At 46.2% G+C, this 27,010-nt stretch overlaps 1 protein-coding gene across 1 annotated transcript in view; it reads right to left on the bottom strand.

Annotated features, from left to right (window-relative positions):
* Positions 1–26,763, bottom strand: part of IGSF8 (immunoglobulin superfamily member 8) — a 34,302-nt gene extending 7,539 nt beyond the window's left edge. Inside the window, exons 1-6 of the mRNA XM_060758136.2 lie at positions 26,455–26,763; positions 10,953–11,327; positions 7,636–8,109; positions 4,597–5,022; positions 2,534–2,938; positions 172–308 (exon numbers count right to left, since the gene is read on the bottom strand). Coding sequence (XP_060614119.2) covers positions 193–308; positions 2,534–2,938; positions 4,597–5,022; positions 7,636–8,109; positions 10,953–11,327; positions 26,455–26,557 — 1,899 coding nt within the window. The 5' untranslated portion in view covers positions 26,558–26,763 and the 3' untranslated portion in view covers positions 172–192. The remainder of the gene's footprint in view (positions 1–171; positions 309–2,533; positions 2,939–4,596; positions 5,023–7,635; positions 8,110–10,952; positions 11,328–26,454) is intronic.
* Between the last annotated feature and the right edge of the window lie 247 nt (positions 26,764–27,010).

Here is a 27,010-nt window from a genome sequence, read left to right as displayed (position 1 = left end):
AAAGTGTTGTTGTTATTCTTCTTCTTGTTGATATTCCATGATTCTGAATTTATGCTTCTCCACCAGGAGCAAAGTACATATAACAAAGTACACAAGTTAAGGCAGGCCCTGAGTGACATGCAGGACACCCAACCCCCTCGGAATATCTTGCTTTTTTCCTTTCCTTCTCACCTCTTTCCTCCCTGGCAGCCTTCACCTCTTTCGGAGCCTCTTCATGAAGCAGCAGGTGACGGAGACGAGGATGGTGACCCCCATGAAGATGGCACTGGAGACGCCAGCCAGCAGTGGGATGAACAAAGTGTCCATGGCTAGGGAGAAGGATTGAGAAGAGCGTCAAAATAGGCAATGGGGCCAAGGCAGAGACCCACAAAGGACATCCCCCTATAGAAGGCTTGAGATTCCAACTTTCTCACACGTGCTCTATTGTCAGCCCTGGTCTAGGAAATATAACCCCAGGAAATTAAATCTAGGCTTTAGAGGGATGGAGTTCCACATACTTGGTCCAAGACAGAAGGTGCATCTCAGTGGTTCACAACCTTGCTAATGCCGTGACCCCTTAATGCAGTTCCATATGTTGTGGTGACCCCCAACCATAATATCATTTTTGTTGCTACTTGATACCTGTTATAAATCGTCATGTAAATATCCGATATGTAGGATGGATTTTCATTCACTGGACTAAATTGAGCACAAATACCCAATATACCCAAATGTGAATGCTAGTGGGGTTGGGGGGGAGGATTGATTTTATAATTTGGGAGTTGTAGTTGCTGGGATTTATAGTTCACTTATAATCAAAGAGCATTCTGAACTCCACCAGCGATGGATTTAAACCGAACTTGGCACACAGAACTCCCATGACCAACAGAAAACACTGGAAGGGTTTGGTGGGCATTGACTTTGAGTTTGGGAGTTATAGTTCACCTATATCTAGAGGAGTGCTGTGGATTCATGCAATGATGGATCTGGACCAAACTTGACACAAATACTCAATATGCCCAAATGTGAACACTGGTGGAGTCTGGGGAAAATAGACCTTGACATTTGGGAGTTGTAGTTGTTGGGATCTATAGTTCACCTACAATCAAAGAGCATTCTGAACTCGACCAACAATAGAATTGGGTCAAACTTCTCACACAGAATCCCAATGACCAACAGAAAATACTATGTTTTCTGATGGTCCTTGGCGACCCCTTTGACACCCCTTCAGGACCCCCTTAGGGGTCCCGACCCCCAGGTTGAGAAACACTGGTGTATCTCCTAGGCATGGGCAATCCATGGTTCTAAATAGTTCTAAAGTACTTACAAAATTAAGTTCTGGTGGTGAAAACTAGGGGGCGCTGGTGCTTTGCTTCTACAGTGTTGCTAAAGTTCTGGTGGTGAAAATTTCAGAACTCGAACAAAACTTTTGAAAATTTGTTGTTACTTTATTATTGGCGATTTTTATGACAGAACCAATTAGGAAGTGCCATTTATAATGACATTTTGAAAGTTTGGTTAGAGTTCTGAAATTTTCACCACCAGAACTTTAGCAACACAGTAGAAGCAAAGCACCAGCGCCCTCTAGTTTTCACCACCGGAACTTTAGTTTTGTAAGTACTTTAGAACCATTTAGAACAGGGGTCCCCAAACTACGGCCTGCGGCACGTATCCGGCCCACGGAGGAGGAGCGCCCCCCCCCTACACACAGTGCCCCTCCCTTGGCAGGCTCACGCTATCCGTCAGGCCTGATGGGCAGCGTGAGCCAGCCAAGGGCAGCTGCTCCGCGTGGCCTACTCGCTCGTAAAGCACTTTGCGAGGTGCTTTACACGCAAGTAGGCCGTGCGGGGTTGCTCCTCCCTTGGCAGGCTCACGATGCCCATCGGGCCCAATGGGCAGCGTGAGCCAGCCAAGGGAGGCTGCCCTGGCGCTCCATGCAGTCATGCCGGCCACATGACCTTGGAGGTGTCTACGGACAACGCCGGCTCTTAGACTTAGAAATGCAGATGAGCACCACACCCCAGAGTCAGACACGACTGGACTTCATGTCTTTAACTAGGAAAATTGTGGAAGATCCAGGGTGGGAGAAAGAACTCTTGTCTGTTGGAGGTAGGTATGAATGTTTCAATTGGCCACCTCGATTACCATTTCATAGCCTGAAAGTTTTTAGGGAGAATCCTTTGTTGACAGGTGATTAGCTGGCCCTGATTGTTTCTTGTCTGGAGTTCTCCTGTGTTTGAGTGTTGTTCTTTATTTACAGTTATAATTTCAGAGTTTTTTTTAATACTGGTAGCCAGATTTTGTTCAGACTAGAAATAGGAAGATTTCCCATTCTCTGCTCCTGGAATTACTGCCTCAAGAGGGCTAGAAAGAACCCCCTCGAAGGGCCCTTCCACACAGCAAAATAAGATATCTGCAATGTGCATAGGAATTTTTTTATTGATTTTTTTTTAAAAAAACTATAGTCCGGCCCTCCAACAGTTTGAGGGACAGTGAACTGGCCCCCGGTTTAAAAAGGTCACATTCCTGCCCTCCCCGCCAAGCCTCGACTCACGCAGTGCATATGGGTACACGGTGACAACATTCGACTTCACGGATCCAGCCTTGTACCAACTCTGGTCAGGGTAGCGCACCCAAGCGGTCACGGCACAGTGGTACTTCCCTTCATCCGAGGGTTGGACCCCGTGGAGACGGAGGCGGTGGCTGAGCGGCCCGACCTTGTCCACACTCAGTGCACCGCCGGAGAGCCGGGTCCCAAGGTCGGCCACTCCTTCGCGGCTCACTGCGGCGAGCATGGTGCCACGAGGCTCCGACTCCTCTTCGTGTTGCTCTACCCACCAGCTGAGCGCCAGGTAGACAGGTTGGATGGAGTCCACCGAGATGTTGCATCGCACGTCAGCCATGTCCCCCCGGTAGATAGTGGGGAAGAGAAGCCATGCAGTGGCGTCAAGAACCACAGCTGTGGAAATAAAAGGGGCATAGGAGGAGATGCCCAAAACAGAAGGGTAGTACAATTAGAACTGTGAACCACCGCCTCCTCCTGAGAAAAATGTGTAATATCACAAAGGACTACCATCTCACCCGCCTCATAGAAAACCTGCTACAAAACAGGAGCTTTTTTGTTGAGTTGCAGGGCCAGAGAAGCAGATGGCAGAAACAGAAGAACGGCCTGCTTCAGGGGAGCGTGCTCGCTCCATCAATGTTCAACATTTACACAAATTACCAGCCACTGCCAGAAGGGACAGAGAGTTTCATCTATGCTTATGACCGTGCCATTACCGCTCAAGCAGGGAGCTTTGAGATGGTTGAAAAAAAGCTCTCTGAAGCTCTAGGTGCTCTAACTGCCTATTACAGGGAAAACCAAGTGATCCCTAATCCATCTAAAACACAGACATGTGCCTTTCACCTTGAGAACAGACAAGCATCCCGAGCACTGAGGATGACCTGGGAAGGAATCCCACTGGAGCATTGCAGCGCACCCAAATACCTGGGAGTCACTCTGGACCGTGCTCTTACCTACAAGAAGCACTGCCTGAATATCAAGCAAAAAGTGGGTGCTAGAAACAATATCATACAAAAGCTGACTGGCACAACCTAGGGATCACAACCAGACACAGTGAAGACATCTGCCCTTGCACTATGCTACTCTGCTGCTCAGTACGCATGCCCAGTGTGGAACACATCTCACCACACTAAAACAGTGGATGTGCCTCTTAATGAGACATGCCGCATTATCACAGGGTGTCTGCGCCCTACACCACTGGAGAAATTGCACTGCTTAGCCGGTATTGCACCACCTGACATCCACCAGGAAGTAGCAGCCAATAGTGAAAGGACCAAGGCAGTGACATCTCCAGCTCATCCCTTGTTTGTGTATCAGCCAGCACGTCAATGACTTAAATCAAGAAATAGTTTTCTTAGATCTACAGAGAAACTCGCTGGAACACCTCAGCAAGCGAGAGTCCAAAAGTGGCAGGCTCAAACCCAGAACCTCAATCAATGTCTGATACCAAATGAGAGACTTCCCTCTGGGCACACCGAAAACTGGGCGACTTGGAAGGCTCTGAACAGACTGCGCTCTGGCACCACGAGATGCAGAGCCAATCTCAAGAAATGGGGCTACAAGTAGAAACCACGACATGCGAGTGTGGAGAAGAGCAAAGCACTGACCACCTGCTGCAATGCACCCTGAGCCCTGCCACATGCACAATGGAGGACCTTCTTGCGGCAACACCAGAGGCACTCCAAGTGGCCAGATACTGGTCAAAGGACATTTAATAGAATACCAAGTATGCAAAATTTGTGTTTTTTTAATCTGTTTGTTTTGTTCTGTTAGAAATGTAATACAATGGTCTGGTTGCGGATGACACGATAAATAAAAGTACAATCAGAAACAATGGGCAAGATTCTACCATGCTTGTTTACATTGTTATGAATGCTTTGATTTGACATTTTCTTTGGACTCCTGATATCTTCTGAGATATCTTGGTTGGGAAGGCCTTGGTAGAATGGAGTTGGACTGGATGACCTTTGTGGTCTCTTCCAACTCTATGATTCCCATAAACCCAGCCTTGGCCAACACAGGGACTCAAGTTAACACTGTGTTTAAGCATTTACCTTCTGATTTCATGTCCACCGTCAATGCCTCCGACCTTCCACTAGCCACTTCGCGCAACTGTGAAGTAGGAGAATGAACAAATGCCCGCACCACACACTGGTACGTGCCCACATCCCCTGGCTGGGCCGCCTCTATTCGCAGCTGATAAAAGCCAGCAGGAGACTCCAACTTTTGTAAAGACACATGTCGGTTGCCCACGTTGCGGTTGGCATAGCTCTCGCCCAAGATGACCGCTCCATCTACGCCAAGCTGGGCCACGAGACGTCCTTCGTCCGCAGTTCCCTTGCCCAGATGCCAGCTGACTGAGAGGGTAACATGAGGTAAAAGGACAGCCTCAATTCCTGAGATGTTGCAAAGGAGTTCCAGGGCTTCTCCGGAGCTGATGCCAACTCTGGGAGGGCTTGCAGACACTGCTAGCCGGCTAGCTGGAAGCAGAAAACAAAAGGACAGACAATGGCAATATTAAATGGAGATTCATAGAATCATAGAATCAAAGAGTTGGAAGAGACCTCATGAGCCATCCAGTCCAACCCCATTCTGCCAAGAAGCAGGAATATTGCATTTAAATAAGCCCTGACAGATGGTCATCCAGCCTCTGTTTAAAAGCTTCCAAAGAAGGAGCCTCCATTACGCTCCGGGGCAGAGAGTTCCACTGCTGAACGGCTCTCACAGCCAGGAAGTTCTTCCTCATGTTCAGATGGAATCTCCTTTCTTGTAGTTTGAAGCCATTGTTCCATTGCATCCTAGTCTCCTTGGAAGCAGAAAACAAGCTTGCTCCCTCCTCCCTGTGGCTTCCTCTCACATGGCTATCATATCTCCTCTCAGCCTTCTCTTCTTCAGGCTAAACATGCCCAGCTTCTTAAGCCGCTCCTCATAGGGCTTGTTCTCCAGACCCTTGATCATTTTAGTCGCCCTCCTCTGGACACATTCCAGCTTGTCAATATCTCTCTTCAATTGTGGTGCCCAGAATTGGACACAATATTCCAGGTGTGGTCTAACCAAGGCAGAATAGAGCATGGGAAGCATGACTTCCCTAGATCTAGACACTAGGCTCCTATTGATGCAGGCCAAAATCCCATTGGCTTTTTTTTGCCACCACATCACATTGTTGGCTCATGTTTAACTTGTTGTCCACGAGGACTCCAAGATCTTTTTTTTTTACACATCCTGCTCTCGAGCCAGGCATCATCGTCCCCATTCTGTATCTTTGCATTTTCTCCCTAAGTGGAGTATCTTGCATTTATCCCCGTTGAACTTCATTTTGTTAGTTTTGGCCCATCATCTTTCTAACCTGTCAAGATCGTTTTGAAGTTGTGATACACTTAATTCCAATAGATTATGGAATTTCCAGTAGATGACACCAAATTTGGAAAGGTAGCTAACAACCCAGAGGACAGGATCAGAATTTTAAAAGACCTTTACAGATTGAAGAGCTGAGTCCAAAATAGCAAAATGAATTTCCACAGGGAGAAATGCAAGGAACTAAATTGAAACACATAGGCAGAAGAAATCGAAGTAGGACTAACCGTGCCCGGCCACACGTTGCTGTGGCCCAGTCTGTATATATGTGTTTTGTGTGTGTACATTTGTATATGTGTGTGTAAATATTTGTGTATATTTGTGTGTTTGTGTGTATATATATATGTGGTTTTGCACATGCATTGCAATGTATTTTATATTTTTTGGCTTTTTAAGTCTCTTCTGCTGTGTTTTTCAGTGTTTTTAGGAGTGATGGTCACTCATTGGCTTGATAGGTGTATTGTGTTTAAATTTGGTGTCAATTCGTCTAGTGTTTTTTGAGTTCTGTTAATCCCACAAACAAACATTACATTTTTATTTATATAGATGGCTGAGACTTGGCTTGACAACAGTATATCAAAAAGCAATCTAAGAGACTTTGTAGTCCACAAGCTGAACGTGAGTCAACAGTGTGACGCTGCAACTTAAAAAGCCAATATGATTATAGACTGCATCAATAGGAGTATAGTGTCTAGATCAGACTTCAGAGTGTGGTAGACTCTTTGTGTTGGTACGGCTGTACCAGGAGCTCCAACTTTATTTGCTTTGTATTCAATGTTTGCTTGCAGTCCAAGGTTTCAGGGATTCTGCAGAAAGGTGGCTTCCTTTGGTTGCAGTCGTAGGGCAAGTCACCTGTCCATCACTGTTAAGTTTTGGTTCCGCCCCTTGTTGAGGGAAATTGGGAAGGGAAGGGAGCCATTTTTAGTTAGTCTCAGCAAGGAAAGCTAATTTAGAGGATGTGTACAAGCTTCTCCTGTACAAAAGCTTCAACCCTTAAAACTTTCCGGGGGAGAACAGTCTTAAGAGCATCCAAAGATTTCCAGGGAAGCAGCCCTAAAGCTTTGAGGAATTTCGGAGCGTAAACAGTTTGGAAGACCAAAGAACTCCAGCTGGAGAATCTACTGGCCTTACTGGTAGGTCCACTCGGTGCTCGAGACGCAGTTCGACCCGGTAGCGGAGCCCACATCAGTAAGGCTTAGATTACAGTCAGCCTGGGAGAAGTTAAAAAGATTTTCCTTTAAAGTAAAGAAACAGTTATTGAAGACAATTGCCTGTCCCTCGTGGACATGATTAGGAAGCCACCAGTTGCATAAAGGCCTGGAAGCATTTGTTTAACTTTATTGAAGACAAGAGAAGTTTCTGTTTGATTGTTCATTAATAAAGGATTTTGTTATACTTCACAAGCCATCTAAAGACCATTTGTGATGGAAAATCCTTGAGAACTTCTCTTCGGGGGGCCCTGGCTCAAGTTGCACGTCCTATTTTAAAGGCAATTCTTTACAGGCCCAGCACATGACAGAACATTCCTTCTCCGGAGGTTTTCCAACAGAGGCTCTTGGGAATACTTTGGTTATTATTCCTCTAAAGCAGAAAGGCCTGACTACATGGCCCATGGGGTCTTTCGCAACTCCATGATTCTATGGCAGTTGTAGACCCCTGCATGACAGAAGAAAGTTGGACTAGATAGCCTTTGGGATCCTTTCCAACTCTGAGGTTCTATGATTCTGTGAAAGACTCACCTATGGTTTGGATGGAGACTTGTGCCAGCGCTATCTGTTTCGTAGTAATTTGTGTCCAGCTGCCGTCAGGGTCTTGGATCCACTCTCCGGCTGTGCAGTGGTACACGCCAGCATCTTGTGGCCTTAGCCAACCCAACGCCATCCGGTACTGCCGGTCGCCCACCTTGTCTACAGACAGCTCTCGGGTTCTGTGACGCTCAGCAAAACGTTCCCCGGGCTCCACAGCAAAATCTCTCCGGACCCCGATCACCTCCTGCTGTGTCCGAAGATCCACGGAGGTGGAAAAGCCAAAGGAAACTGAGAGATGGGTGTGCTGGCGGGTCTCACTTGTCACTGCACAGGTGAGCTGAAGGTCTTGGCTCTCCAGGAGCGTCACTGGCAATGGGGTGGCAGCGGCAGGCCCACGGCCTTGGAATGGGGGCTTTGTGACCGAGGGAGAAGCAGCCGCAGATACCGAGAGCTTGTTGGGCATAACTGTTGGGGCAAGAGGAAAGGAAGGTCAGCAGCCACAATGCACCTTCAACACCAAGAGTGGGGAATACCTGTCCATGACATCAGGGATAACACTATATAACAAAATTTGAAAAAAAAATGTTCCTGGTTTGAAAGCATTATTTGCTGTTTAATTATGTGGTCCTTATTTTCAAAGTAGTTGTTATACTCCATAAACTTTGTTATTCAACAAATGAAGGTTGTATTGCAAAAGGGTGTTGGACTGGATGGCCCCTGGGGTTGCTCCTATTATTATTATTATTATTATTATTATTATTATTATTATTATTATTATTACAAAGACTAGATGGCTGTCTGTTGGGGGTGCCTTGATTGTGCTATTCCTGCATGGCAGAAGGCAGTTGGACTTGATGCCCCCTGGGGCTGCTCTTATCATTATCATTATTATTATGGCTGGATGGCCATCCGTTGGGGGTGCTTTGATTGTGCTTTTCCTGCATGGCAGAAAGGGGTTGGACTGGATGGCCCCTGTGACTGCTCCTATTATTATTATTACTATTATTACTATCATTATTATTAATATTATTAATATTGCAAAGGCTGGATGGCTATCTGTTGGGGGTGCTTTAATTGTGCTTTTCTTCATGGCAGAAGGGGGTTGAACTGGATGGCCCCTGGGGTTTCTGCTGCTATTGTTGGGGGTGCTTTGATTGTGCTTTTCCTGCATGGCAGAAGGGAGTTGGACTTGATGGCCCCTGGGACTGCTCTTATCATCATCATCATCATGGCTGGATGGCCATCTGTTGGGGGTGCTTTGATTGTGCTTTTCCTGCATAGCAGAAGGGGGTTGGACTGGATGGCCCCTGTGGCTGCTCCTATTATTATTATTATTATTATTATCATCATCATCATCATCATCATTATTATTATTATTATTATTAATATTAATATTATTAATATTGCAAAGGCTGGATGGCTATCTGTTGGGGGTGCTTTAATTGTGTTTTTCTTCATGGCAGAAGGGGGTTGAACTGGATGGCCCCTGGGGTTTCTGCTGCTATTGTTGGGGGTGCTTTGATTGTGCTTTTCCTGCATGGCAGAAGGGAGTTGGACTTGATGGCCCCTGGGACTGCTCTTATCATCATCATCATCATCATCATCATGGCTGGATGACCATCTGTTGGGGGTGCTTTGATTGTGCTTTTCATGCATGGCAGAAGGGGGTTGGACTGGATGGCCTCTGTGGTTGCTCCTTATTATTATTATTATTATTATTATCATTATTATTATTATTGCAAAGGCTGGATGGCCATCTGTTGGGGGTGCTTTAATTGTGCTTTTCTGCATGGCAGAAGGGGGTTGAACTGGATGGCCCCTGAGGTTTCTGCTGCTATCGTTGGGGGTGCTTTGATTGTGCTTTTCCTGCATGGCAGAAGGGAGTTGGACTTGATGGCCCCTGGGGCTGCTCTTATTATTATTATTATTATTATTATTATTATGGCTGGATGGCCATCCGTTGGGGGTGCTTTGATTATGCTTTTCCTGCACGGCAGAAGGGGGTTGGACTGGATGGCCCCTGTGGTTGCTCCTATTATTATTATTATTATTATTGTAAAGGCGGAATGATTGTGCTTTTCCTGCATGGCAGAAGGAAATTGGACTGGATGGCCCTGCGGTTGCTCTTATTACTATTACTATTATTACTATTACAAAGGCTGGATGGCTATCAGTTAGGAGTACTTTGATTGTGCTTTTCCTGCATGGTAGAAGTGGGTGGGACTGAATGGCCCCTGGGATCTTCCATTTAAATACTGTTAAGCTTATGTTTGCCCATGACTAATAGATAAGATTATAATATAATATAATATAATATAACATAATATAATATATAAACATTTCGTGGTGCTCCATGAGAAACTTGTGCTTCAATAAGGGCTCTGATGCTGAAAAAGGTTTGAGAACCCGTGTGATATTGGGTTGTTGTAGGTTTTTCCGGGCTATATGGCCATGGTCTAGAGGCATTTTCTCCTGACATTTCGCCTGCATCTATGGCAAGCATCCTCAGAGTTAGTGAGGTCTGTTGGAAGTAGGAAAATGGGTTTATATATCTGTGGAATGACCAGGGTGGGACAAAGGACTTTTGTCTGCTGGAGCTAGGTGTGAATGTTTCAACTGACCACCTTGATTAGCATTTAATGGCTTGGAAGTGCCTGGGGGAATCTTTTGTTGAGAGGTGATTTGATGTGCCTGATTGTTTGAAAATGAACAAAATCTGGCTACCAGTATTAAAAAAAACTCAATAATTACAACAGCAAAACAACAGAGAGTAAACAATCAGGCACATCAAATCACCTCTCAACAAAAGATTCCCCCAGGCACTTCCAAGCCATTAAATGCTAATCAAGGTGGTCAGTTGAAACATTCACACCTAGCTCCAGCAGACAAAAGTCCTTTGTCCCACCTTGGTAATTCCACAGATATATAAACCCATTTTCCGACTTCCAACAGACCTCACTACCTCTGAGGATGTTTGCCATAGATGCAGGCGAAATGTCAGGAGAAAATGCTTCTAGACCATGGCCATATAGCCTCAAAAAACCTACAACAACCCAGTGATGCCGGCCATGAAAGCCTTCGACAATACCCTGTATTCATTGAAAAACTATGGCAAAATATCCTGCAGGATGTCCTGCCAAAACAAAGTATTTGGAGTTTTTCCATGTTTTTATGATAGAACCAATTAGGAAATAACATTTTTAACCTAGGAACAAAAATCGTGTTATATAGTGTAATCAAAGAAAGTAGGTGCGTCTACTGTATACATTACACCTCGAATTTGAGCCTGTGCTATCAATATGTCCTACCTCTTAGTTCCACCTTGGCGCTGTAGGTGCCGTGGTACTTGGAGTCAGTGGTTGGGGTATAGCACTCGTAGACGCCCGAGTCCTCCATGCGTAGATCCTTGATCCGCAGCTCCACGGCATCCCCTCGCACCCGGTGGATGGACACGTTCCCAGATTGCACTCGGGCCCCAAAGACAGCATAGGGGAACTTGGGGTCTTTGGTGCTGATGATGCCGATGGAGATGTCGGGAGCCGCAGGGCGGTAGACGAACCACTCAAACTGCTGCACAGTCGGGCCCTCGTACTCTGAGACATTGCAAGGGATTGAAAGAGGTGTGCCCTCCACACGGTACAAGGGCCCCGGGGGCAGGTGGACCTCCCTGGCATCACTTAGCGCTGTGCCAAAAAAAGGAGGACAGATTAGTCAAGATAATAGAATCATAGATTCAAAGAGTTGGAAGAGACCTCATGGGCCATCCAGTCCAACCCCATTCTGCCAAGAAGCAGGAATATTGCATTCAAATCACCCCTGACAGATGGCCATCCAGCCTCTGCTTAAAAGCTTCCAAAGAAGGAGCCTCCACCACACTCCGGGGCAGAGAGTTCCACTGCTGAATGGCTCTCACAGTCAGGAAGTTCTTCCTCATGTTCAGATGGAATCTCCTCTCTTGTAGTTTGAAGCCATTGTTCCGCGTCCTAGTCTCCAGGGAAGCAGAAAACAAGCTTGCTCCCTCCTCCCTGAGGCTTCCTCTCACATATTTATACATGGCTATCATATCCCCTCTCAGCCTTCTCTTCTTCAGGCTAAACATGCCCAGCTCCTTAAGCCGCTCCTCATAGGGCTTGTTCTCCAGACCTTTTATCACTTTAGTCGCTCTCCTCTGGACACATTCCAGCTTGTTAATACAATTCCAGTTGTAGGATCTTCAAGGCAAGGGCTTTCTTTTGGTCCCACCTTCCAGACAGATATGTTTGTTGATGAGACATAAAATCATAGAATGCTTAAGTTGGAACAGACCCCAGGTGCTATTCAGTCTTTCATGCAGGATGATATATTCATGGCCATTCAGTATCCGTTCCATGAGCCAACAATGTGATGTGGCGGCAAAAAAAGCCAATGGGATTTTGGCCTGCATCAATAGGAGCATAGTGTCTAGATCTAGGGAAGTCATGCTCCCCATGCTCTATTCCGCTTTGGTGAGACCACACCTGGAATATTGTGTCCAATTCTGGGCACCACAATTCAAGAGAGATATTGACAAGCTGGAATGTGTCCAGAGGAGGGCGACTAAAACGATCAAGGGTCTGGAGAACAAGCCCTATGAGGAGCGGCTTAAGGAGCTGGGCATGTTTAGCCTGAAGAAGAGAAGGATAAGAGGAGATATGATAAGGTAAAGGTAAAGGTAGTCCCCTGGCATTAAGTCCAGTCATGTCTGACTCTGGGGTGTGGTGCTCATCTCCATTTCTAAGCCGAAGAGCCAGCGTTGTCCGTAGATACCTCCAAGTTCATGTAGCCGGCATGACTGCATGGAGCACCGTGACTGCATGGAGATATGATAGCCATGTATAAATATGTGAGAAGAAGCCACAGGGAGGAGGGAGCAAGCTTGTTTTCTGCTTCCTCAGAGACTAGGACGCGAAACAATGGCTTCAAACTACAAGAGAGGAGATTCCATCTGAACATGAGGAAGAACTTCCTGATCGTGAGAGCCGTTCAGCAGTGGAACTCTCTGCTCCGGAGTGTGGTGGAGGCTCCTTCTTTGGAAGCTTTTAAATAGAGGCTGGATGGCCATCTGTCAGTGGTGATTTGAATGCAATATTCCTGCTTCTTGGCAGAATGGGGTTGGACTGGATGGTCCATGAGGTCTCTTCCAACTCTTTGATTCTATGATTCTATTTCAAAGTATAGGATTTTAGCTCAACTTTGTCTTAAATCACTGGAAGTCACCTTGGATCCCTCCCCAAGCGATAGGTGGGGTGTGCATTCAATAAATGAATACATCCAGCCGACAGTTCAGGCACAGCTCATTACTAATTTTAATTATTTCAATGATTAAACGCAGAGCTAGAAATCAGGTCATTTAGGCAGCCAACAGAACTATATTGAGGGCAGATCTATTAATTCTATCCCAGTTGCACCAGCCATCTGGGGTTCATTAGGTTTCCCCCTCACACACTGTACTAGGATCTGCAGGGGAAATAACTCTGTGGACATTGGGTTCTGACCACTCTGACACTGTTTGCTATAAAACAAGCTCAACTACGCATTATTTATTTGTCGTGTCAGGGCAACCAGTCAATTGCATTACATTTCTAACAGAACAAAACACACAAACAAACAGACAGACAAAACACAAAATTTGCAAGCTTGGTAGTTGATTAAATGTCCTTTGACCAGTATCTGGCCCCTTGGAGTGCCTCTGGTGTTGCCGCAAGGAGGTCCTCCATTGTGCATGTGGCAGGGCTCAGGTGCATTGCAGCAGGTGGTCAGTGGTTTGCTCTTCTCCACACTCGCATGTCGTGGATTCCACTTTGTGGCCCCATTTCTTGAGATTGGCTCTGCATCCCGTGGTGCCAGAGCGCAGTCTGTTCAGCGGCTTCCAAGTCGCCCAGTCTTCTGTGTGCCCATGGGGGAGTCTCTCATTGGGCATCAGCCATTGGTTGAGGTTCTGGGTTTGACCCTGCCACTTTTGGACTCTCGCTTGCTGAGGTGTTCCAGCGAGTGTCTATGTAGATCTTAGAAAACTATTTTTAGATTTAAGTCATTGACATGCTGGCTGATACCCAAACAAGGGATGAGCTGATATCTGTCAGGAAGTGGCAGCCAATAATGAAAAGAGCAAGGCATTGACATCTCTGGGCCATCCTCTATTTAGATATCAACCAGCAAACCAACATCTCAAATCAAGAAATAGTTTTCTTAGATCTACAGAGACACTCGCTGGAACACCTCAGCAAGCGAGAGTGGCAGGCTCAAACCCAGAGCCTCAATCAATGGCTGATACCCAATGAGAGACTTCCTCCTGGGCACACAGAAGACTGGGCGACTTGGAAGGCACTGAACAGACTGCGCTCTGGCACCACGAGATGCAGAGCCAATCTTAAGAAATGGGGCTACAGGGTGGAATCCACGACATGCGAGTGCGGAGAAGAGCAAACCACTTACCACCTGCTGCAATGCACCCTGAGACCTGCCACTTGCACAATGGAGGACCTCCTTGCGGCAACACCAGAGGCACTCCAAGTGGCCAGATACTGGTCAAAGGACATTTAATCAACTACCAAGTTTGCAAAAATCTGTGTTTTTTTGTTTTGTTCTGTTAGAAATGTAATACAATGGTATGGTTGCTGATGACACGATAGATAGATAAATAAATACCTCCTCCTCTTCCTCTGCTGAGTTAATTCAGTGCCCTTTAAACTTCGTTTGCAGCCATTCAAGTAAGTTAAGGGCAAAGGTGGAAGGAGGAGAGAGAAACTGGGACATTGCAAAGGCAGCCAGTAAAGTGGGACAGCAGAGGCCTAACTGGCCAAAAGAGGTTAGTCAAAGGGTATGTTGGTGGTGGCAACCACTTTCTATTCAGCAAAAGGGCGGAAATGTCAATGCTATTTCCTTCCGTGGATGTAAAAGAGAATCACAGCATCGCATGACAGCAAAACACAAAGGGTCGCTTCTTCTCCCACAAGCGGTTGCCTTCACACACACACATGAAGATACCAAAATAAATCTGGGTCACACACGGCCAGTGGAATAGATCTGGGTCACATCCCATCTCCATTGTGGTTTGGGGGTAATGACAACATCCGCAGTGTGACTCCCGCATGACATATTTTCAGGAAAAATAGCCCAACCGAAAATAGGCTGCCATCACCAGCTTGCTTTTGCATCAACTGCCCTGGTTTGGCAAACAGAGTTTGGGGTCAGAACCAGAAGCAGTTTTGGGTGGACTCTTGATTCCAAAATAACCTTTGACACAAGCAAAGGGCCCCCAACAGATGGCCACCCACCCATTTTTGAGGATTTGATTTAAAAGTTTCAGTTTAGTAATCTCTCGGTTTTCCAGTATGACGGTCAGCATGCGGCAGAAGTGTTTCTCAACCTTCCTAATGCTGCGACCCCTTAATACAGCTCCTCATTTTGAGGTGACCCCCAACCATAAAATTATTTTTTTGCTACTTCATAATTGTAATTTGGCTACTGTTATGAATTGTAATGTAAATAATATCTGAGATGCACGATGTATTTTCATTCACTGGACCAAATTCGGACCAAATTTCACTGGACCAAACTACAGACCACCTGCTGCAATGCAACCTGATCCCTTCCACATGCACAATGCGGCAACACCAGAGGCACTCCAAGTGGCCAGATACTGGCCAAAGGATATTTAATCAACTACCAAGCTTGCAAATTCTGTGTTCTGTCTGTTTGTTTGTTTTGTTTTTGTTAAAAATGTCTGGTTGCTGATGACACGATAAATAAAATAAATTCCTGCTAATGGGAAATATCGAGAGCTGAAAAGAAACAAATTTAATTATTTCAAGCCCTGGAGTTCTCTCTGAGTGTTTTTCACACAATGGGAAACAACGAACCTTGAAACGTACTCTTTGTATCAGTTTGGAAAGGATGGACACAACAGTTCACTAACGGTTGCAAAATTGGCTGTGGCATTGCTGTGACCGCTTTGAGAAAGTATTTATTTACCCCAGTGGTTCTCATCTGTGTGCATATGTGTTTCATTGTTTCGAGGCATTTAATGTTTGCCTTGTCTGTATATGCTGGAATCTGCCCTGAGTCCCCTCAGGGACTTAGGGCGAAATACAACTAAAGTGTTGTTGTTGTATCCCAAGTATCATTTATCTCAAAAAGCGTACAAGAAAGCACATCATTCAAAATAGAAAAATCAACTTCGTTTGAATCACTCTTGTTGAAAATATTGGCATGTGTATGCTGTCACGTGCTGGGCCTGTGAAAAGGTCTGTAGACAGGATGTGTTCTGTATGCCCAACGGGACGCCGGGGGTGCCTCGGATTAGAGGCCCTTTGGATTTCCCTAAACAAAGTCTTTAGAAACTTGGAAAGTTTCACAAAGTTCTTTATTATTGCTTAGATCTTCAATAAATCAAACAAATACTTCAAGGCTTGGAATCAACTGGTGGCTTGCTTAATCTTGTCCACAAGGGACAGGCAACTATCTTCATGAACTGTTTCTTCATTATCTGGGAAATCCTTGACCTCTATCTGGGCAATCCGTCTTAGGCTCTGCTGGCGTGGGCCCCTACACCCGGTCCAAATTGTGTCAGGATTAATTTAGTTATGTATGTGTTTTAAATGTGCTTCTATGTATTGCCAAGATGGATGCTCTTTTTACATCCCGTATAGACTACTGCAACGCACTCTACGTGGGGTTGCCCTTGAAGACTGTTCGGAAACTTCAACTGGTGCAGCGAGCGGCAGCCAGATTGCTCACTGGAGCGACATACAGGGAGCACACCACCCCCCTGCTGTGTCAGCTCCACTGGCTGCCGATTCAGTTCCGAGCAAAGGTGCTGGTTTTGACCTACAAAACCCTTTACGGTTCTGGTCCAGCGTATCTGTCTGAAAGTATCTCCCTCTACGTCCCACCCCGGAATCTGAGATCATCTGGGGAGGCCCTGCTCTCAACCCCATCGCTATCACAAGTGAGGCTGGTGGGGACGAGGAGCAGGGCCTTCTCAGTGGTGGCGCCCCACCTGAGGAACTCACTCCTGGGGGAATTCAGGGCATCAACATCCCTCCTTGTCTTCAGGAAGAAGGTAAAGACGTGGTTGTGGGACCAGGCCTTTGGGCATCCTGACAATTAGATATGGAAACCAGATGGATAGGACCGACAATTTGTGGAAATTGGAACTTAAACTATGAGTCTGTGAAACGCTGACCATCAATGAGGTTTGTATTGATTTTATTGCTTTTATTGTTTTTATTGTTTTTATGGTTGTTTTTGCCGTTTATAATCACTGTTTCCTGTTAATTGGTACTGCTAAAACTGCTGTTTGTTAACTGTTGTTATTGTCCTTTGCTATTACGTAATGCGGGCATCAAATTGCGCCTTGCTTTTGTAAGCCGCCCTGAGTCCCCCCCCCCCCCCCGCCGGGGTGAGAAGGGCAGGGTAGAAGCAACCGAAATAAATAATAAATACTGTGAATTAGAAATGCTGTGCAGAATGTTTACACTATGAGGCTGTGATTAAGTGAACTTGAGAAAAGTAAGATAAGGTTTGCTCTTGCTGGGAACAGAAGGGAGTAACCAGTCTCAGCAAGAGAAGATAAGCAGATGTGAAGAGGCTTTGGGTTTTGACTAGTTCCTGAATTGTAGCTCGCTGTAGTAAGACGTGTCTGTTGAATGTACTTTGTAAACTTAGTTTCTTTTGTAACTCAAAGCCCGCAGAGTCCTTATTTTGCAACTCAGTGTCTGTTGATCTAGCATTCCTTCCGCCGGGCATCGTCTGACTCTGACAAATTGCGTTATGGCTGCCGCGAGTGATCCTTACCAGAGTCCTTTTGTAGATTTCCAAGAGGAAAGAAGGTCTTCAATTCCCAGCGAAGGCTGGCTGTAACACTTTGGGACTGGATCCCCCCAGCAAAGGCTATGCTTCTCTGTAGAGCTGTGGGACTGAATTCTCCCCAGCAAAAGCTGTAGAGCTGTGGGACTGGGATCCCCCCAGCAAAAGCTGTAGTTCTCTGTAGAGCTGTGGGACTGGATTCCCCCCAGCAAAAGCTGTAAAAGATGAAGCTTTCTACAGGTGGAACTGACTCACGTCCTGTACGAAAGGCTTCTCTGTGTGAACTGAACTAGAGGTCCCCTTTTTCCCTCCTTAACCCAGAAAAAGGGGCGGAACTAAAGAAAGGTAAAGGTAAAGGTAGTCCCCTGACACTAAGTCCAGTCATGTCTGACTCTGGGGTATGGTGCTCATCTCCATTTCTAAGCCGAAGAGCCAGCGTTGTCCATAGACACCTCCAAGGTCATGTGGCCGGCATGACTGCATGGAGCGCCGTTACCTTCCCGCCGGAGCGGTACCTATTGATCTACTCACATTTGCATGTTTTCGAACTGCTAGGTTGGCAGAAGCTAGGGCTGACAGCGGAAGCTCACGCCGCTCCCCGGAATCGAACCTGCGACCTTTCGGTCAACAAGCTCAGCAGCTCAGTGCTTTAACCCACTGTGCCACCGGGAACTAAAGAACATAATGATAATTGATGGGCCATTGGTCCTATGATTGCAAACCAAGGGAAGCTACCTTATTGCAAAATGCATGGAATTTTGGAATACATGCAAACACTCAATAGAAAGGAAAAGAAGTTGGAGCTCCTGGTACAGCTGTACCAGCATAATATGTAACCAGTTACTACACAATATGTAACCAGTTACTACACAACTGATACCAATAGCAGTTGCACAAAATAGCTATTACAGAGACCGTAAATCAAAGAATTGGTTTTATTTTCAAATCCATTTTAAATTTTATTTTCTTTATTTTTTGCGGCACCCTTACAATGCTTTTGCGTAAAGGTTTCACAAAACACCCTCAAGCTTATGTTCCTAAACACAAACTATCCTAACAGAAGTTTGGAAATTTTGTGTCTAACTTGACCACCTCCAACACCACATGGTGAGCTCCTCCAAACCCTTGATGCCCGCAAATCAATTCACATAGGAACTCTGGGAAAAAATGGAAATCTAATATTGACACCTTTGCCAGAAATGCATCAAGAGTCATTACTAAAGCAATGCACTGGCGGGACAAGGAAATTTATGTTCACATTTCATGGTGGTTAGCTTTTAAATCCATGCGCTAAGTGCCCCTCCGTTGGATCCAAGGATAATAAAACAACAACAGGCGAGCCAAGGATAAGGCAGATTAAACCACCGCTGTCAGCCAAAGAGCACACTGTCAGCAGAAGGAAAGGGGCTGCAATGGAAAAAGGCCAGATTTACTTTACAGAAGCTTTTTTTTGGTCGTGTCCGGAGCGACTTGAGAAACTTCTGGTGTGAGAGAATTGGCCGTCTGCAAAGACGTTGCCCAGAGGATGCCTGGATGATTTGATGTTTTCATCATCCTTGTGGGAGGCTTCTCTCATGTCCCCACATGAGGAGCTGGAGCTGATAGAGGGAGCTCATCCGCCTCTCTCCGGATTCGAACCTATGACCTGTTGGTCTTCATTCCTGCCAGCACAGGGGTTTAGCCCACTGCGCCACTGGGGGCTCGGTTTCAGAAGCTGAAAGGGGTGATAATGGGTGTCCCTTCCTCAAATTTCCCCTACATAGTTCCTAGAAGTGGAACATTTTGCAAGGAATGGGGTAGCTACTAAAAAGGCCATGCTTGGACCATGTTGCTTTGGTGAGATTCCATGGCACCTCTTCTTTCATTCTTACTAGTCAACCAAAGAGCAGCCAATGGTGCAATGGGTTAAACCCTTGTGCTGGCAGGACTGCTGACCAAAATATCAGAAGTTCAAATCCAGAGAGTGGAGTCAGCTTCCATCTGTCAGCTCCAGATTCTCATGCAGGGTCATGAGAGAAGCCTCCCTGTGATAGTAAAACATCTGGGTGTCCCCTGGGCAACGTCCTTGCAGATGGCTAATTCTCTCACACCAGAAGCGACAATACCAAATTGGGAGGGATAGCCAATACTCCAGAGGACAGGAGCAGAATTCAAAACGATCTTGACAGATTAGAGAGGTGATTGGCCAAAACTAACAAAATGAAGTTCAACAGGGACAAATGCAAGATGCTCCACTTAGGCAGAAAAAACGAAATGCAAAGATACAGAATGGGGGACAATGCCTGGCTCGAGAGCAGTACATGTGAAAAAGATCTTGGAGTCCTTGTGGTTGCTGGGATTTATAGTTCACCTACAACCAAAGAGCATTCTGAGCTCCACCAACGATGGAATTGAACCAAACTTGGCACACAGAACTCCCATGACCAACAGGAAATACTGGAAGGGTTTGGTGGGCATTGACCTTGAGTTTGGGAGTTATAGTTCACCTACATCCAGAGAGCACTGTGGACTCAAACAATGATGGATCTGGACCAAACTTCGCACAAATACTCAATACGCCTGAATGTGAACACTGGTAGATTTTGAGGGGGAAATAAACATTGACATTTGGGAGTTGTGTTGTTGTTGTTCATTCGTTCGGTCGTCTCCGACTCTTCGTGACCTCATGGACCAGCCCACACCAGAGCTCCCTGTCGGCCGTCACCACCCCCAGCTCCTTCAAGGTCAGTCCAGTCACTTCAAGGATGCCATCCATCCATCTTGCCCTTGGTCGGCCCCTCTTCCTTTTTCCTTCCACTTTCCCCAGCATATGGTTGTACTGGTCCATTTAGTTTTCTTGGCAAGGATACTGGAGTGGTTTGCCATTGCCTTCCCCAGGGATCACGCTTGGTCTGACCTCTCTCCTACGACCGTCCCGTCTTGTGTGGCCTTTCACGGTTTCGCTCATGACATCATTGAGGTGCTCAAGCTCCAGTGCCACAACAAGGCAGTGATCCTTTGCTGGAGTTGGGAGTTGTAGTTGCAGGGATTTATAGTTCACCTACAATCAAAGAGCATTCTGAACCCCAACAATAGAATTAGGCCGAACTTCCCACACAGAACCCCCTCAACCAACAGAAAATAGTGTGTTTTCTGATGGTCTTTGGTGACCCCTCTGACACCCAGGGGTCCCGACCCCCAGGATGAGAAACACTGGCCTAGAGCAGTGTTTCTCAACCTGGGGGTCGGGACCCCTGAGGGGGTCGCGAAGGGGTGTCAGAGGGGTCGCCAAAGACCAGCAGAAAACACAGTATTTTCTGTTGGTCATGGGGATTCCATGTAGGAAGTTTGAGCTAATTCTATTGTTGGTGGAGTTCAGAATGTTCTTTGATTGTAGTGAACTATAAATCCCAGCAACTACAACTCCCAAATATCAAGGTCGATTTTCCCCAGACTCCACCAGTGTTCACATTTGCACATATTGAGTATTTGTGCCAAGTTTGGTCCAGATCCACCATTGTGTGAGTCCACAGTGCTCTCTGGATATAGCTGAACTACAACTCCCAAACTCAAGGTCAATGCCCACCAAACCCTTCAAGTGATTTCCGTCGGTCATGGGAGTTCTGTGTGGCAAATTAGGTTCAAATCCATCGCTGGTGGAGTTCAGAATGCTCTTTGATTATAGGTGAACTATAAATCCCAGCAACTACAACTCCCAAATTACAAAACCAATCCTCCCCCAACCCCACTAGCATTTACATGTGGGTGCATTGGGTATTTGTGCCCAGTTTGGTCCAGTGAATGAAAATACATCTTGCATATCTGATATTTACATTATGATTTATAACAGTAGCAAAATGACTGTTATGAAGTAGCAACAAAAACAATATTATGGTGGGGGTCACCACAACATGAGGGACTGTATTAAGGGGTCACAGAATTAGGAAGGTTGAGAACCACTGGCCTAGAGCATATATATATATATATATATATGCCTGTGTTTGCGTGTGAAAGAGAGAGAGGGGGGGAGATAAATGAAGCTGCAGCTACTGGGTGTACAGTATGAAACAGATAAGACTTAGTTCTAATTCAGCACAGATATTTCTCTGTTCCCAGTACCAAAGGGCCTAGCTCAGCATTGATAAGCGAAAGAGAAAGAAATTAAATTGCAATGAAAAAAAGACATGGTGCAAAGCCAGGGCGATCAGAGTTTTCCTTTCAGTCAGGGTCTCCCACACATGCCAGCTGCCAGTGCTGCCACCACCCACTCTCCCATCTGTTCACCCACTCCACCTCCCATCCTCCCCCACCGGACCCCAGATGTCCCTTCCAAACTCCCAGCCAGCTCCAGATTAAAGGGAGTGGATCAGGGCATAGGGGCAGCAGGCAAAGGAGGGGAAGGAGGCTGATCCAGGCCTGTCCTTGTTGCAAGTCTCAGCAAAAATACAAAGTAATCACACACAAAAATAAAAATAAAATTGGATATCCTTGGCTCCATCCTGATGTTTTTTCCATCCCTCAATGAACACTGTCCTAATCCGGAAATACTTGGCATGGGGAAAAAACAGAAAATGCTCAAGAGGCAGATAATTTACAGTTTGAAGAAGTTTCTTTGGGGGGTGGGAGTGGTCAGCAACTCTCAAAACTTGCCCCCAAAAGCAATCTCTCCCGTCCCCAAGGCCAAATCCAGCCAAGCAGTGTTGAATCCTATCCAAACTGCTTTCTTGCTTTCATTCTCTCTTTCCATGAAGGCAGGATAGGGGAGGAAAGGAAGGAGAGATTAAAAACAAGCAGTCTTGGGTTGCTGTGAGTTTTCCATGTTTCAGAACCAGGAATATTGCATTCAAATCACCCCTGACAGATGGCCATCCAGCCTCCCATTGGCAAAAAAAAGCCAATGGGATTTTGGCCTGCATCAATAGGAGCATAGTGTCTTTTTTTCTAAAGGTGAGGAGGGATGACGATGACCTAATTTCCCCGGGGACCAAATTCCACAGGCGGGGGGACACCACCGAGAAGGACCTGTCCCTCATCCCCGCCAAGCGTGTTTGAAAAAGATCTTGGATCTGAGGAGGGTCTGTAATTGATTAAATGGACGAACCCAGAGGTGATTCTCCCCAAGGCTTCCTCTTCATCCTGGAAAGAAGTGACGAGTGGAGTGCCGCAGGGTTCCATCCGGGGCCCGGTCCTGTTCAGGATCTTTATTAATGACTTAGATGAAGGGCTAGAAGGCAGGATCATCAAGTTTGCAGATGACACCAAATTGGGAGGGAGAGCCAAGACTCCAGAGGACAGGAGCAGAATTCAAAATGATCTTGACAGATTAGAGAGATGGGCCAAAACTAACAAAATGAAGTTCAACAGGGACACATGCAAGATACTCCACTTAGGCAGAAAAAACGATACAGAATGGGGGACAATGCCTGGCTCGAGAGCAGAAAAAGATCTTGGTGTTCTCGTGACAACAAGTTAAACATGAGCCAACAATGTGACGTGGTGGCAAAAAAGGCCAATGGGATTTTGGCCTGCATCAATAGGAGCATAGTGTCTAGATCTAGGGAAGTAATGCTCCCCATGCTGTATTCTGCCTTGGTTAGACCATACCTGGAATATTGTGTCCAATTCTGGGCACCACAATTCAAGAGAGATATTGACAAGCTGGAATGTGTCCAGAGGAGGGCGACTCAAATGATCAAGGGTCTGGAGAACAAGCCCTATGAGGAGCGGCTTAAGGAGCTGAGCATGTTTAGCCTGAAGAAGAGAAGGATGAGAGGGGATATGATAGCCATGTATAAATATGTGAGAGGAAGCCACAGGGAGGAGGGAGCAAGCTTATTTTCTGCTTCCATGGAGACTAGGACGCGGAACAATGGCTTCAAACTACAAGAGAGGAGATTCCATCTGAACATGAGGAAGAAATTCCTGACTGTGAGAGCTGTTAAGCAGTGGAACTCTCTGCCCCGGAGTGTGGTGGAGGCTCCTTCTGTGGAAGCTTTTAAACAGAGGCTGGATGGCCATCTGTCGGGGGTGCTTTGAATGCAATATTCCTGCTTCTTGGCAGGGGGTTGGACTGGATGGCCCTTGAGGTCTCTTCCAACTCTTTGACTCTATGATTCTCTCCTGACGTTTCGCTCACATCTATGGCAGGCATCCTCAGAGGTTGTGAGGCCTGTTGGAATAGGCAAGTGCCGTTTATATATCTGTGGAATGATGTCCAGGGTGAGAGAAAGAACTCTTCTTTGCTTGAGGCAAATGTGAATGTTGCCATTGGGACCACCTTGATTAGCACTGAATAGCCTGGCAGCTTCAAGGCTTGACTGCTTCCGGCCAGAGCGAATCCTTTGTTGGGAGGTGATTAGCTGACCTGATTGTTTCTTGTCTGGAATTCCCGTTTTTGGTGAACCAACCTGGACACAGAGTTTTATTTGAGAACACATAAATTCCGGAGCACTCTAACAACCACCATGTCAGACTACACAGAGAAGCCACTGAAATCCACAAGCATGTGGACAATTTCAACAGAAAGGAGGAAACCATGAAAATGAACAAAATTTATTTATTTATTGAATGACATTTATACCCCACCCTCTCTCACCCTGAAGGGGACTCAGAGCGGCTGACAAGTTATATGTACATACAGTATAACGGCACGCCATGCAATCATGCTGGCCACATGACCTTGGAGGTGTCTATGGACAACACTGGCTCTTCGGCTTAGAAATGAGCACCACAGAATCATAGAATCAAAGAGTTGGAAGAGACCTCATGGGCCATTCAGTCCAACCCCAATCTGCCAAGAAGAGGAATATTGCATTCAAATCACCCCTGACAGATGGCCATCCAGCCTCTGTTTAAAAGCTTCCAAAGAAGGAGCCTCCACCACACGCCGGGGCAGAGAGTTCCACTGCTGAACGGCTCTCACAGTCAGGAAGTTCTTCCTCATGTTCAGATGGAATCTCCTTTCTAGAGTTGGTCACGACTCGACTTAATGTCAGGGGAAAACCTTTATCTTTACCTACACTTTATTATATTATTAGCATAGCACAAAAAGAATGATTGACAACTGGGAAATAGAGGGAGAAAACATGGAGGTAGAGACAGACTTTGTATTTCTAGGTGTAAAGATTACTGCAGACGCAGACTGCGGCCAGGAAATTAGGAGACGCTTCCTTCTTGGGAGGAAAGCAAGGGCCAATCTCGATAAAATAGTGAAGAGTAGAGACATCACACTGGCAACGAAGATCCGCATAGTCAAAGCAATGGTATTCTCCATAGTGACCTACAGATGTGAGAGCTGGACCATAGGGAAGATAGATGCTTTTGAACTGTGGTGTTGGAGGAAAGTGCTGAGAGTGCCTTGGACTGCAAGAAGATCCAACCAGTCCATACTTCAGGAAATAAAGCCAGACTGCTCATTGGAGGGAAGGATAGTAGAGGCCAAGATGAAGTACTTTGGCCATATCATGAGAAGACAGGAAAGCTTAGAGAAGACAATGAAGCTGGGGGAAATTGAAGGAAAAAGGAAGAGGGGCCGACCAAGTCCTTGAAGTGACTGGATTGACCTTGAAGGAGCTGGGGGTAGTGACGGCCGACAGGGAGCTCTGTCATGGGCTGGTCCATGAGGTCACAAAGAGTCTGAAACGACTGAACGAATGGACAACAACAACACATAGCACAATATTATTATTATATATTACTATATTGTACTATACCACTATACTGCAATATTATTATCAATATTACATGTATTATGTAATATATGATTATTATATTGCTATATTGTATTATTAGTAGTATTATATTGTAGTATTATATTGTATTATATTGTATTACATTATTTACATTATTTACATTATTTAAAAAACTTCTAAAGCCCAGACAGTAAATAAAGAACCACACTCAAAAACAGGAGAATTCCAGACAAGAAACTATCAGGGCCAGCTAATCACCTCCCAACCAAGGATTCCCCCAGGCAGGAAGCAGCCAGGCTTTGAAGTTGCAAGGCTATGGAATGCTAATCAAGCTGCCCTACTGCAACAATTATACCTGCCTCCAACAGACAAGACTTCTTTCTCCCACCCGGGCATTATTCCACAGACATATAAACACCACTTGACTAGTTTCCAACAGATCTCACAACCTGTGAGGGTGCCTGTCATAGATGTGGGTGAAACATCAGGAGAGAATGCTTCTGGAACATGGCCATACAGGCTGGAAAACTCACAGCAATCCAGACAGGAGTGTTTCTCCCACACTGGACATCATTCCACAGATATATAAACCCCACTTGCCTAGTTTCCAACAGGCCTCACAACCTCTGAGAATGCCTGCCGTAGATGTGGGTGAAACGTCAGGAGAGAATGCTTCTGGAACATGGCCATACAGGCTGGAAAACTCACAGCAATCCAGACAGGAGTATTTCTCCCACACTGGACATCATTCCACAGATATATAAACCCCACTTGCCTAGTTTCCAACAGGCCTCACAACCTCTGAGGATGCCTGCCATAGATGTGGGTGAAACGTCAGGAGAGAATGCTTCTGGAACATGGCCACAACAACCCAATGAATCAGTCTTGGATTTCCCCAGTCCCCAGCTATCTCACTTCTTAGAGTCTATCTGTCAAACCCAATTGCTCAAGCATAAACCCCACCCAAAGACTCCATCTCTCCACCTCCCTTTTTGCAGGAATTGCTTCTTTTTGGAGACGTTTTTCAAAGGGAAAAAGAGAAAGGAAAGCAGGAACGTGAGAGGAAAGGATTAAGGGGGGAAGGGAGAGCAAGGGATTAGCTATGAAACACGGCTCCCCACTTGATCCAAGAGCCCCCCGATTTTGAATGGCTCTCTTGCAAAGAGGGTCCCCCCAACCGTCTCCAAGGCGTTGTCTTGTGCGCCTTTGCGCCTTTGGGCGCATCTCAAAACGAGGGAAGATCTCCCCCCAAAAACACACTCCAATGAAAGAATCCTTCCTTTGCCGCCTCCCCCCACATCATTGGACTCACCGACCAGAAGGAAAAAGACGTGGATCAGCCACGGGGGGGTCTTGCGAGGAGCATCCATTGCAAGAGAGGAACAGAAAGGTGGGAGCGAGTGGGCAGGGCGCATGGATGCTGTTGCTGCTGCAGTTCCTCTCCCTCTTGTTCCTCTTTGGCGCCCGGATCTGAGCCAACCTTTGACCCCCTCCCCAAAATGAGGTTTCCCCTCGCCCTGGCCTTCTGGCTGCCCCCTTGTTCAAGAGATAAGGGGGTGAAGGGGGCTTCTTGGCTGGCTTGCCCGCCTTCTCGCTCGCCACGCCCCCGCCAGATGTGGAGAGGAGGAGACAAGGGAGGGATGGGTGAGTGAGTGGCTCATGGAAAAGACCCTCCCTCCTCTTCCCTTCCTGCAGTGACTCTGTGCATGCTCAGAACTCATTTGTGGCCTTTTTGTACCAAAGATAGAAACACATTTTGACTATTGGTTTTTTTTCAAATTAGAAGAATGCTACTAATAGTCGAAGGGTATATTAGGGACATCTTTTGGGTGTCGAACAGTGAAGAAGTTAAAACCAGCAGACAGAGT

The sequence above is a fragment of the Anolis sagrei genome, chromosome 12 (genome assembly GCF_037176765.1).
Source record: "Anolis sagrei isolate rAnoSag1 chromosome 12, rAnoSag1.mat, whole genome shotgun sequence".
In the NCBI taxonomy this organism is placed as follows: Eukaryota; Metazoa; Chordata; class Lepidosauria; order Squamata; family Dactyloidae; genus Anolis; species Anolis sagrei.
The sequence above is the reverse complement of the archived record's forward strand: the minus strand, read 5'-3'. Positions and strand labels throughout refer to the sequence as shown.